The sequence below is a fragment of the Bufo gargarizans genome, chromosome 5 (assembly GCF_014858855.1).
Source record: "Bufo gargarizans isolate SCDJY-AF-19 chromosome 5, ASM1485885v1, whole genome shotgun sequence".
NCBI lineage: Eukaryota > Metazoa > Chordata > Amphibia > Anura > Bufonidae > Bufo > Bufo gargarizans.
The window spans coordinates 361,417,687-361,431,593 of NC_058084.1; the positions used below are offsets into that span (position 1 = coordinate 361,417,687).

General features: G+C 39.2%; 1 protein-coding gene across 1 annotated transcript in view; it reads right to left on the reverse strand.

Moving 5' to 3' along the window:
• ZNF385D (zinc finger protein 385D) overlaps positions 1-13,907 on the reverse strand; it is a 471,339-nt gene that overhangs the window by 64,966 nt on the left and 392,466 nt on the right. The window contains exon 5 of the mRNA XM_044295143.1: positions 5,819-6,052. Coding sequence (XP_044151078.1) covers positions 5,819-6,052 — 234 coding nt within the window. The remainder of the gene's footprint in view (positions 1-5,818; positions 6,053-13,907) is intronic.

A 13,907-nucleotide genomic window follows, 5' to 3' on the forward strand; every position in this document is an offset into this window, starting at 1 on the left:
AGTTTGAGTAGAGCAAAAGTATATTCACATCTAACAGATTTATCTCAGATTGCTGAGAAAAACTTGCCATTTGTCATTAGTGGTGAGCTAATTTCTTGAAATTGGATTCTGATTCAATTAGGTCGATTTGGGCCATGAGTGATTAAATTCAGGTCCAAATAAATTCAACCCACAATGAAAGTGCCCAAATTGCCCATAAAAGTTGTGGATGACATTCTAAGGTCTCCTAGGACTATATGCAACTTATTCCAAGCCCTGTAATGCCAAGCCAGCATTAGTCATCTTAAAGTGACAGTGACATATATGACTATGGGTAAACACATGGCTGCTGGTGGCAACACACAGCCTCTTTAAAAACAAACTGCATTGAGGAATTTTGTTTTTAAATGGTTTGAAGAACTTAACACATACACCACCTGGGATCATGTAATCCACTTTCATCTTTCCTAACATTTTGAGAAATTTGCCCAAAATGAATCACAAAAATTTAAGAGTTGAGTTTGACATGAAATTATGCCAAATTTAGGTCAATTGTGATTGGTTTAGAATCTCTACTTGTGAACATATCCTGAGACTCTGGGGTCATTTACTATGCGGAAATATGCCTAAATTAGGCGTATTTCAGGCGCAGATAGCGCTATCTGCGACTTTGCCCTGCTCATGTCAGGTCTAAAATTGTGGGCTTGGTGTATGTGGGGAAGGGGGCATTGCTGGCAGGTCCTTCTCATTCACAATTTTCTATGTCTGTTTCAGGTGTAGAAAAAGGTCTAAATGGAAGACAGCTCGGAAGACAGCTCCGGCGGATCCACCGTCAGCTTAGGGCTTTATTAAGACGGGCATCTAAAACACCGGTTTTAGTAAATGTACCCCTCTGTACATACTTAAGTTGGGTTGTTTATGCTGGGGTTTTCTGTTAAGCTTTCCAATATTTTTGATGGTGAGAACTAGTGATGAGCGGCAGGGGCTATATTCGACTTTGCGATATTTGACGAATATTTGGATGAATATTCGTCATATATTCGCGAATTCGAGATTATTTTCTTGATTGCGAAAAATCAGCAATGTAATATTCGTGTAATGCTCGTGAAATACAGGCGTGGGTCACTTTTACTACATTTTCCAAGCTGCTAGAAGTTTCCTAAGACTGGAGAAAATGGTTGGCACTGCAGAACATAAAAAAAGGCTTTATATGCAGTTAGAGTGCTCCAATATATTTGTGATTGCTCTAATCGGCAATTAATGATGCACATATTTTGGCACAATACGTGAAACTTCACATTTTAGAAAGTCTGCATGTATGTATGGACAGCAGAACCTATCAAAATATCTAACACACTGCACTGCAACAGCTGCACTATATCAGGATATAATCTACACTGACTATCTCCTACTAACTATTTATATTTTATATATATATATATATATATATATATATATATAAGCTATCTAACCATCTATCTATCTAATTTAGTGTGGAAAGCACAGAGCACAGCAATAACACTGCTATCTCTCTCAGAACTTTAACTCCTTAAGGACACAGCCTTATTTCACCTTAAGGACCAGGCCATTTTTTGCAAATCTGACCAGTGTCACTTTAAGTGGTGATAACTTTAAAACACTTTGACTTATCCAGGCTATTATGAGATTGCTTTTTCGTCACATATTGTACTTCATGACACTGGTAAAATTGAATTTAAAAAATATATTTTTTTATTTATAAAAAAATACCAAATTTGCCAAAAAGTTGGAAAAATTAGCAAATTTCCAAGTTTTTATTTCTCTACTTCTATAATACCTACAAAAATAGTTATTACTTTACATTCTCCCATATATCTACTTCATGTTAGGATCATTTTCGGGAATGACATTTTATTTTTGGGGGATGTTACAAGGCTTAGAAGTTTAGAAGTAAATCTTGAAATTTCTCAGAAATTTTCAAAAAACAACTTTTTAAGGACCAGTTCAAGTCTGAAGTCAGTTTGTGAGGCTTACATAATAGAAGCCACCAAAAAAAAACATTCTAGAAACTAAACCCCTCAAGGTATTCAAAACAGATTTTTACAAACGTTGTTAACCCTTTAGGTGTTCCACAAGAATTAATGGAAAATAGAGATACAATTTCAAAATTTCACTTTTTTGGCAGATTTTTCATTTGAATATTTTTTTTCCAGTTCCAAAGCAAGGGTTAACAGCCAAACAAAATTCAATGTTTATGGCCCTGATTCTGTCGTTTTACAGAAACACCCCATTTGTGGTCGTAAACTGCTATACGGGCACACGGCAGGGCGCAGAAGGAAAGGAATGCCATACGGTTTTTGGAAGGCAGATTTTGCTGGACTGTTTTTTTTTTACACCATGCCCCATTTGAAGCCCCTCTGATGCATCCCTAGAGTAGAAACTCCAAAAAAGTGACCACATTTTAGAAACTACGGGATAGGGTGGAAGTTTTGATGGTACTAGTTTAGGGTACATATGATTTTTGGTTGCTCTATAGTACGCTTTTTGTAAGCAAAGTAACAAGGAATAGCTGTTTTGGCACTCTTTTTTTTGTTATTTACAACATTCATCTGACAGGTTAGATCATGTGGTATTTTTATAGAGAAGGTTGTCACGGACACGGCGATACCTAATATGTATACATTTTTTTTTTAATGTAAGTTTTAAACAATGATTTCAGTTTTTAAACAAAAAAAAAATCATGATTTAGTGTCTCCATAGTCTGAAAGCTATAGTTTTTTTTCCGTTTTTGGGCGATTATCTTAGGTAGGGTCTCATTTTTTGCGGGATGAGATGACGGTTTGATTGGCACTATTTTGGGGTGCAAATGACTTTGTGATCGCTTGCTATAAAAAATTTTGTGATGTAAGGTGACAAAAAATTGTTTATTTAGCACAGTTTTTATTTTTTACAGTGTTTATCTAAAGTGTTAGGTCATGTGATATTTTTATACAGCTGGTCGATAAGGACGCGGCGATACCTAATCTGTATACTTTTTATTTATTTATGTAAGTTTTACACAATAACAGCTTTTTTAAAACAAAAAAAAATGATGTTTTAGTGTCTCCATATTCTGGGCCATAGTTTTTTTTATTTTTTGGGCGATTGTCTCAGGTAGGGGCTCATTTTTTGCGGGATGAGGTGAAGGTTAGATTGGTAATATTTTAGTGGGCGTACGCCTTTTTGATCGCTTGCTGTTGTATATTTTGTGATGTAAGGTGACAAAGAAATTGTTTATTTTTTATTTATTTTTTTATTCTTTATTTTCAAGTTTTCAAGAAAATACATTTGGCATAACATGATATTCATGGTCACAGATGGTCATATAAGAAGCCACATAGTATATATTCTAACAGCTTATTTATGTTCAGATGTGGATCCTCCTTCCATCCACTACTCAGACGTTCCCGCTCATAAAGGGGGGGAAAAATATGTTTCTGATTGCACCTTTGTCTGTTATCTTTCCCTTGGGCTCTCTATTGAGGCCATGTCAGAGAACATAAGCACGCAGCCAATTAAGAACCATCAAATAGACAATAGAAGATCAAGAGATCAGTAGAGAGTAAAGATAAAGTCAGAAAGGAGGGGGAGGGGGGGGATAGGGGGAAGGGGGAAAAGAAGGACCTTGACGTACATTGATTACTTCAGGTATTGGCATTACTGCTACTAGTGCTGTTACCATCAGGAGGCACCTCCGCCAGAGATCTCCAGGGGCCCCACAACTTCAGGAACCTATCATTGGATCTGTTTATCCACCCAGTCATCTCCTCAAATTTACATATTTGGTTAACCTTAGCCTTCCATTCAGATACGGAGGGAGGGTCCGCGTCTAGCCAATGTAGAGGGATTATCATCTTGGCTGCTGCTAGGAGATGTGAGACTAAGTTCCTTTTTGACGGAGCATAATCCGACGCTGGAAGGGATAATACCACCATTTCCAGTTTGAGCTTAAAATCTGAGGTCGTGAGCTTCCGTATTATTGTTTCTACTTCACTCCAATATGCTTTAATCCTGGGACAGTCCCACCATATATGTGACAATGAACCCACTCCCTCTCCACATCTCCAGCACTCTCTTGTATCAGACAATCCTCTCTTAAAAAGGAAGTCAGGTGTTCTGTACCACCTTGTCAGCAATTTGAAGTGGTTTTCTTTTAAACGAGTACAAACTGAGAATCCATGTGAGTTTGCTAGTACTTTTTTAACTTCGGTATCACTTAGGGTTCTAGCCAACTCTTTTTCCCATTCCCTAAGATATAGGGGCTTCAGTGGTTCTCCCAGGCCTCCCACCAAAGGATAAAGCTTTGCAACCTTTCTTGCGACCATGGTTGGTGCGCGTATCAATTTCTCAAAATCAGTCATGGATCTCTGCAGTGAGCCCAGCTCTGTCAATTCCCCGCACACAGCTCTAATATGGGACTTCATGAGAAAAAATCCTGGTGAGTCTACCATTTCACTTGGGAGCAATTTGAGGATGTAAGATTCCAGCTCAGGCGTGACTTCGCTAAGCCTAGTCGAAGCGAGATAAGACCATAGCTGCGGCTTGTCTCTACCATTTTTATTAAGGAGGTCCGGTATAAGGCTTACCGGCATCAGTGGAGATGGGCTAGGTGCCAAAGTTTTGCTCATTTCTCTCCAGACCTCTCCTAGTCCAATGAGCATGGGGTCTACGCCTACATCTCTATTTGTGTATTTATCTGGTATCCATAAATGTTTCTGAAAATTTTGGCCTGCACTATGTCTGCATATAGCCTGTACATCTGGTTGTCTTTTAGGATCCACCAGCTCAAGCCACCTACTAAGCTGAATTGCTTTATAATAGCTGGCAACGTCTGGCAAACCCAAACCTCCTTGTTCCTTCCTTCTAGCCAGGATTTTGTGAGAGACACGAGGTTTCCTGCCATTCCATAAAAATTTAGAGAACATACTTCTTATACTTAAGAGAAAGGATCTGGGAAGCCATATTGGGACTAACTGCATAACGTATAAGATTTTGGGCATTACATAGGCTTTTAAGATGTTGTTCCGACCCATCCAAGAGAGGTAAGGCAGGTTGTAAGTGTGAAGTAAATCCCGTATTTCTTTTAGGAGGGGGGCAAAATTATGCAAATATAAGTCTTTGGTGTCTTTAGGAATATGAATCCCTAAGTATTTAATCGGTCCCTTAGTCCACTGGAATGGGAGCTGATCTCTCAGAGTCGTTACTTTAGATCTTGGGAGGGATATATTTAGGAGCTCAGATTTGGAATGGTTAACTTTAAAATCTGATAGCGAGCTATAGGTGTCTATTTTTTCTAGAAATTGTTTATTTAACACAGTTTTTATTTTTTATTTTTTACAGTGTTCTCAAATGATCATGATCATTGCATGCATGATTTTGCATGCAGATGAGGATCCAGGCTTGGGGGTCCCAAGTAGTATCAAATTAGAAGAAGGATCCATGGCACTCTTCCATTCAGTAAATCTTGTTGTTTTATTCAATAGACAGCAAATATTGCAACGTTTCGACATGTAGTCTGCTTGGTAAAGACTACACGTCAAAATGTCGCAATGCTTGCTGTCTATTGAATAGAACAACAACATTTCAGAATGGAAGAGTGCTGTGGATCTTTCTAATTGTATATCCTTTAGAACAACATATTTTATTACATAATGTTTTTTGTAGTAATTTACATGGAATGATCTAAGGTCTTCATATGCAACGTGCACTAATGGACTAATTTAAAGTGTCAGTTTGCTATTTAGTACCTTTGACTTACTCTATCTATAGTATATGGTAATTGCACATGTGAAGCACCAGCAAGAAAATTGCAGCCTCTTACCACTGTTGTGAGCCTCCAGCTGGGAGGCAGAGTTGACGGCGACTTTGCATAGTGAACAGTACAGAAGTCTTTTAGCTTTTTCTTCTTCAGTCTCTCCTGAAGGGCAAATGTTGCTGCTGGTTACCAGAGTAATTTTCTTGTCAACTTTTGCTGTGGTCTCGGTTGTCATAACACTGATTTTCCGGATTTCTAACGTTGCACTGGTGCATATTGCTGGAATTCCTGTGGCAAATTCTGAAAATAAACAAAAGCAAAATGTTTGCAAGGATAGAACATGATATTATTTAGCACTATACAGTATGAAGAAAGTGGATTGCCATCAATATGGTAAGACTGGGTTCACATCATGTTTTTCCAATCCATTTAACATATACAAAAAATATATATGTTAAACGGATGCCTCAGACTAATGCCATATAGTGGCATCCGTTTTTTTTCTATTGTAAAGAAAAAAGTATGTTGTTTTTTTTTTTTTTTACCAAACTCTTCAGGATACAAGAATGCGGTGTGCAGCAATTTTATATCCTTTTTTTTTTTTTCAAGTATACATCAAATGGAAGCATATGGTCCCTTCACTGTTTTTCCATGCACACAAATGCTGCTGGTTACCCGCCGATGCCAGGACCTGAAGCCAGCCCCATCCATTCATTCACTTTCTCGATTTCCCCTGCACTGCAGGTGGCCAAGCGTGACTTTGCATGCAAAGACTATGAAGGGGCCAAAGCGCTGAATTATTAGGATGGGTAAGGCTGAGTTCACACGGGCGAGATTTCCGCGCGGGTGCAATGCGGTAGGTGAACGTATTGCACCCGCACTGAATCCGGCACCATTCATTTCTATGGGGCTGTGCACATGAGCGATTTTTTTCACGCATCACTTCTGCAATGCTTTAAAATCGCAGCATGCTCTATATTCTGCGTTTGTAACGCAGGACAGGCCCCATAGAAATGAATGGGGCTGAGTGAAAATCGCAAGCATCCGCAAGCAAGTGCGGATGCGGTGCGATTTTCACTCATGGTTGCTAGGTGACAGTCTATTCACTGTATTATTTTCCCTTATAACATGGTTATAAGGGAAAATAATAGCATTCTGAATACAGAATGCTTAGTACAAGGTCAATTGAGGGTTAAAAAAAATAAAAGAACTTAACTCACCTTGTCCTCTTCATCGCGCAGTTCCCGGTCTCTTCTGATGAGCTGTCGGCTAAAGGACCTTTGGTGACGTCAGATCACATGCTCCAATCACATGGTACATCACCACGGTGATGTACCATGTGATTGGAGCATGTGATCTGATGTCACCAAAGGTCCTTTAGCCGACAGCTCATCAGAAGAGACCGGGAACTGCGCGATGAAGAGGACAAGGTGAGTTAAGTTCTTTTATTTTTTTTTAACCCTCAATTGACCTTGTACTAAGCATTCTGTATTCAGAATGCTATTATTTTCCCTTATAACCATGTTATAAGGGAAAATAATACAAACTACACTACAACTAACCCAAACCTGAACTTCTGTGAAGAAGTTCGGGTCTGGGTACCACAGTCGGTTTTTTATCACGCGAGTGCAAAACACATTGCACCCGCGTGATAAAAACTGAACATCGGAACGCAATCGCAGTCAAAACTGACTGCAATTGCGTACCTAATCGCGCGGGTTTGCCGCAATACACCGGGACGCATCCGGACCTAATCCGGACACGCCCGTGTGAACCCAGCCTAAGGGTCCCAGAGGTCAGACTCCACAAATTATAAAATGATGGCATATCCTCGTGACCTTATTAGAAAGGAATATCCCTTTAAAGGGGTTTTCTGAGTCGCTGTAAATATGCTAAAATAAGAAAATAAGCTATACTTTTCTAGCCTGCCACTTCCAGCACTCTGGTCCTCCTTGACGTTAATATCATCAACCTGGCTGCAGCAGTGATATTCCGTACACACAGGTCACCATGCAGCCAATCATTGATCTCAGTAGTACATGGGAGGTCATTGCTCAGGCCAGTAGCTGCAGCAGTGTTGGAGCTTTACTACTGCAGCCAGGAATTATGCACATATCTGGCATAACTACTGTGAGGGGGCACATATCAGGGCATAACTACTGTGAGGGGGCACCTATCTTGGCATTATTACTGTGAGGGGGCACATATCTGGGCATAACTACTGTAAGTGGGAAAATATCAGGGTATAACTACTGTGAGGAGGGCACATATCAGGGCATAACTACTGTGAAGACGGCACATATCAGGGCATAACTACTGTGAGGGGGCACGAGTGAGCATTACTACTGTGAAGAGGGCACATATCTTGGCATTATTACTGTGAGGGGCACATATCTTGGCATTATTACTGTGAGGGGGCATGTGATGTATACATGTGTGTAATGTATATAGTGCAGTATGTGATGATCACACACTGCACTACATACATTACACACATGTATACATCACATACTGCGATGTCACCTTCTTCTGCAGGTCTACCTTGATGTCTGGTCTTTAGGCTTCAGTTAGAGCCTCCACCGCTATGCTTGTGCCGTGTGCCCGACACCACCAGGAGATAGCTTCTCCTCCTTTCATCTCCCGCCTGCTTCTCCTACAGCAGGGCGCTCTATCGCTCCAGTGCCCGCCCAATCTTACCAATCGGGGGCGTAGATAGAAATGACTGTAAAAAAAAGTATGGCCCCCCTCCCGGATCTCCCACCCCCACATACCTATCGGACCTCCTATCCCTTCCAGAGCTCCCACCCCAACATCCCCACACCCCTCCCTAGATCCCCCTCAGTGTCATCCGCAGATCCCCCCTCAGTGTCATCCACAGATATGCCCCCCCGCCCAGAGCCGCTTCCTAGCTAATTTATTCACTGCACTTGCCTCTGTGAAATTGAAGAGAAGCATCGTGATCTTGCACAGGCGCACTGGCAGAGGCCAGGAAGACGATGCATGCGCACTTCGGCGCCTCTGCCAGTTGTGCCTGTGCGAGATTACGGCACTTCTTTTCAGTTTCACAGAGACAAGTGGAGTGAATAAATTAGCTTGGAGGTGGCGCTGGGCAGGGAGATTGCAGGCACAGGCAGCATCGCTTTGCAGCCCGTGCCGTTCGCAGCGCGCCCTGCGCTAATAAAGTCTGGTCACTGCGCGGGCCGCATGACACGGCTTTGCGGGCCGTAGGTTGGGCATCACTGGTTTAGACCATTTACAGGGGCTGCTTGAGTTTTGATTTAAATTAGGTAACCCATATAGTGGTTTATGCACACATGATTGTTATGATTTGGCCAATGTCACAAGAGTCAGTTGGAGAAAAAGCTTGAGGATAAAAAAAGGGGGGGGGCTTTGCTTTCATAATCTGTATATATTGCAATAATGCATTGTTTGTTGGTGTGGCTGGAAATCTGTACATACAGTTTATGTATAATGTTTTTATCCATATGGTCATGTTTTTAACTTTGCAGGGTATTAATACCAATAATTCTAAGCATGCGTGACTAAATTAATAGTTTGTTTATTGCTCTATGTCAAGTGCAAATTTCTCTTTCTCAGCAAACTTTGATGAACGACTTTGAAATTAAGTGCTATTGCCTAACAAAAAAGAGTGAGCAGAAATAACAATAAATTATAGAAGAAGAGCAGTACACTGTGAAATAAAGACAAATCCAGTGTTGAAATAATACAAAAAGAATTAAAAGCAATACATGGATATAGATGGAAAAATGGTCTAAGTATTTTTCTTCATTCTGCAGTGTGCTCCTGTTTTTGTACACCTTTTGTATACTTTCTTGTTTTCTGATTTGTACTGCACATTTAACTATACCAGATCTCCTTACTCCTATGGAGACAAATATAACTATTCACCTGCCAGCAGGTATTGATTATGCCCCATGAGTACATAGCTGTTTGACCTTTAAATTTTTTTTTTACATGTCAGAACTTGATTTTACTACATACGGGTATATGAACTCTAAGGGCCATTTACATGACCATATGTTTCTTCAATTTTTTTAAAGGCAGCACAATAATAAGCTCTAAATCTAAGCTAAAATTCTACTGTCTAAAACAAAAACTATATAAATGTTTGTGAGGGTATTTTTAACACTGTAGAAAAATCACTGCATTTCTAGAAGATTTGGACATATTAATTGTAATACTTCTGTAAGAAAAAAAAATTATGTGGTAAATCTGCAAGTGATATTTGCATTTTTTTCCCATTTCTTTAGAGCTCAGAACACAAAATATTATGAAAATGGATTGGTAAAGAAAGATCAGCAAGTAATAACTGACTATGATGAACTAAGCAAATAAAAACTGAAAAAATTTTGATCTAGGAATTCAGCAAATGAAAAAGATGGTTCATCAGTTTAGTTGTCACAATCCCTACTAAGTCTTATAAGGAATATGCTATCATGTAACAGCTATACAATAACTATGTGCATCTTGTTGTGCTTTTTCATAAGTGTAAACAGTTATATCTACTTATTCTAATTATAATGGGTATTAATCGCCTTTAAGAGCAATGTTGATTTATACTCACTGTGTTGTATGAATTTTCATGTAGGCCAAAGTAAGTCCATGGGAAGATTACTGTGCCGTTCAAAAAGCTAGTGTTATTGTAACAATATATTATATATTTAGACAGTTAGAAGATACACCGCACCTGCAGATTTAGAGGCCTCGTTGTATTTCTCATCTGAACATGAATTCCACCGTGTGAAAATTGTCTAGATGTTCCACAAAGTACACATTCATGTATCAAAGTTTGTCCCTCAGCTCTAAGACAAGGCCTCCAGATGTCAGAGGTGTGTAGTATTAAAAAAATCAGGCATGTATGATTTAACCCTTAATGCTTATTGCTTATATAACAGTGCCACCTATATATGAGCAGTTAATACTACACCAGTAGAAAAAGTGCATTCTGGATAGTATTATGACGTCACGCTCCTTATCAATGCACACGCCCCTAACAATGATTGGAAAGTTCCAAACTAGGAGGGTGTGTTCCTCTTCAAGTTTTGGGTTAAGAGACCAGATACCGAAAAGGAAAAAAAAAAAAAAAAAAGAGACAGAATGAAAAAAAGAAAGAAAGGGAGATCTCTGGAGAAACATTTGTATTATCGGAAAAACTCTTGAGAGCTGACTGCCCCAAGACTCTGCACATCACTTGACCATTGGGTAATGTATATTTTTGTTTTATGTAGTATTCATCTAAATTAATTGGCTTGATACTTAGCCACATACCCGCTCATTTGCGGACGTGTAGCGTTAGTTGCTACATCTATATTTTCTCTGATTTCAGTTACGATGCATATAACTGAATAAAGAGGATAATATTAGAGAAACTCTCTGTTGGGAATCTTTATATTCCCTAGTTTTATATCAAGCCAATCATTTATAAGTTTTGTTGCAATACTACCATTTTCTGAGATTCATCATTTTGGGGCAGAGCAAGGGCTCGTATCTGTCATTTTCTTGATTGAGTTTTTTGCATAATCCATTGATTTTATATCTCTCACAATTTTAAAGCCGTATTGCATAATATTTTTGTGTTGGTTGAGTAGTGTTTTGTTGGCACCATATAGTGGCGAATTCTGGGTACTGCATATCATTGTATATTATTGAAATTTACATTGATTTTTTTTATTGTATTTTAAACTACTGTATAATAAACTATTTATATTTTTGCATAGATGCTTGTACCCTGTTTTACTGATTGCACAAAATAATCAGGTTCTCGATTGAACTCTGTTTGAAATGTTTATGTCCATCTCGCGGGTCAATATCGTTTGCATAATTTTTCTCTTGATTCGTTAATTTTTTAAAAAATTTATATATAAAGCATTTTCTTTATATACCCGACAATCTTTCATGAAGGATCATTACTAGAGATGAGGAAAGATTTGAAAATATCGATTTGGCAAGTTCGCTGAAATTCGACAAGTAATTGCAAATTCTCTACATGACTTTGTCGGCCTCTACAGAACTTTGGCGTAACCTGTGCCAGTCTAAAAGTAAGACAGCTTCCTTGCTTGGTTACATTTAGACAATTTTCTATGCCCAAAACAGTTATCGAAAATGATTAATGAGATGGGCCTCCTGGACTTTTTAGACCTGGTGGAAGCAGTATGAGGAGGCCACCGAGTGGCACAGTGACAGAGTCTGGAGTTGGCACAGTATGAGGAGGCCACCGAGTGGCACAATGACAGAGTCTGAAGGTGGAGGATGCAGCAGCAGCATCATGAGAAGGCCACCAAGTGGCACAATGATAGTCTGTAGATGGCAGCAGTATGATGAGGCCAGCAAGTGGCAAGATGACCTAGTGTGGATATGGCAGCAGAGTGAGGAGACCACAGAGTAGCAAGGTGCAAATGGAGGGTGTGAGGACATGGCTGACAGTAAATATTTATCCATATTCTTGACAGTCTATTTTTCTCTAGAAATATGGCAATAAATGCTTTTAGCACAAATAACACCAAATGTGAACTGCATTTATTTTCCTCGTATTGGAGTGAAATATGACAAAAAATGCTTTTAGCATAAATAACACCAAATGTGAACTGCGTTTATTTATCTCGTATTGTAGTGAAATATGACAAGAAGCGCCGTTAGCGCAAATAACACCAAATATGAACTAAGTCGATTTTTCTTTTTTTCTTTATAAATATGGCAATAAACGCTTTTAGTGCAAATAACACCAAATGTGAACTGCGTTTATTTTTCTCCTATTGTAGTGAAATATGACAAGAAACGCTTTTAGCGCAAATAACATCAAATATGAACTTAGTCTATTTTTTTCTAGAAATATGGCAATAAAACACTTTTAGCGCAAATAACAACAAAAGTGAGCTGCGTCATTTTTTATTGTATTGTATTGAAATAGGCCACTAAATATCAGAGCAGTTAACAGCAAAAGTGACCTGCGTATATATTTTTCTTTTTCCAGAGATAAAAGCCACTAAAGGTTTTCAACATAGCACTTGCACCCCAATAACTAATTGCTGGAATGACAGAGCTGTATTATGAGACTATCTGGATCCCCAAATAATGTTTCCCTGCACATGTAAGTCTCTTTTTTTTCACAATTAGGATTTTCCTCTGACTCTCCCTAGCATCTGCACACGTCTCTCCCTGCCTGTGAAATGATCCCTTTCACTATCCATTCCCTGCACTAGTAAATTGCTTCTTTCCTTTTTTTTTCTTTTTAACAATTAGTTTTTCTTTCACTTTCCCTATCGCCTGCATACACGTCTGTCCCTGAACAAAGTATGATAGTCAATGCCAGACTCTAAGATGGCGGCGTATTTATAGGGCTGTGACATCACCGGGCTGGCTGGCTGCTGATTGACTGCATGAATGGCATTTTGGGTAATACTGCCTTCCCAGAGTTCCTTGCCCCATGTCCTCACACGTGTAGCCGCCATTTTAGCAGCCAATGTAGCCGGCTAGCAGCCATGTTAGGAAAAATTATGATTCGTTACCACGAAGCGCGAGGAAATTTACATTCATTCAGAATAACATTTTTCCATAATTTCGGAATGAATTAGACTTCGTAAGTTTTGAATAGCTCATCTATAGTATATATTTGTTACTAAGTAACTATTGTTGCTTGAAAAATATATCTGTAGTACCCCAGAGAGGGCACTACCATTCTTACACCTAGCTACTGTCTCTATTGGCTGGCAGAGAATGTCATCTGTGTATTTATTTCCTGGTCTTCTTATACTGTGCCTTAATAATATTGCTATGTAACTGACTGTTAAATATTATATTTCATGCACTGTGCCTGGTTGTCCAGCAGGTGGAAGTGTATCTGGCAGACTACCTCTAGATATAATGGAATTTACCATTCCATTCTACTCCCTTTTGGGTAGAAGCGAGTTAGTCCTGATTCCTACCAAAGGAGGGGTTGGAGAAACTGTTGTTGAGTCAAGAATAGAGAAGTGGAGTAGAGAGTTGGAGCAAGAGAGTTAAGTAGCATGGTGTGGAAAGGGAGTGTTTCACCTAACTGCTGAAGGAGCTTTGGAAAAGCCCACTCCTGATATAAAAAATTACCTAGTGTCTCTGAGAGGCAAACCGGAGCCAAAGCCCCCTACTTAGCAAAACAGGT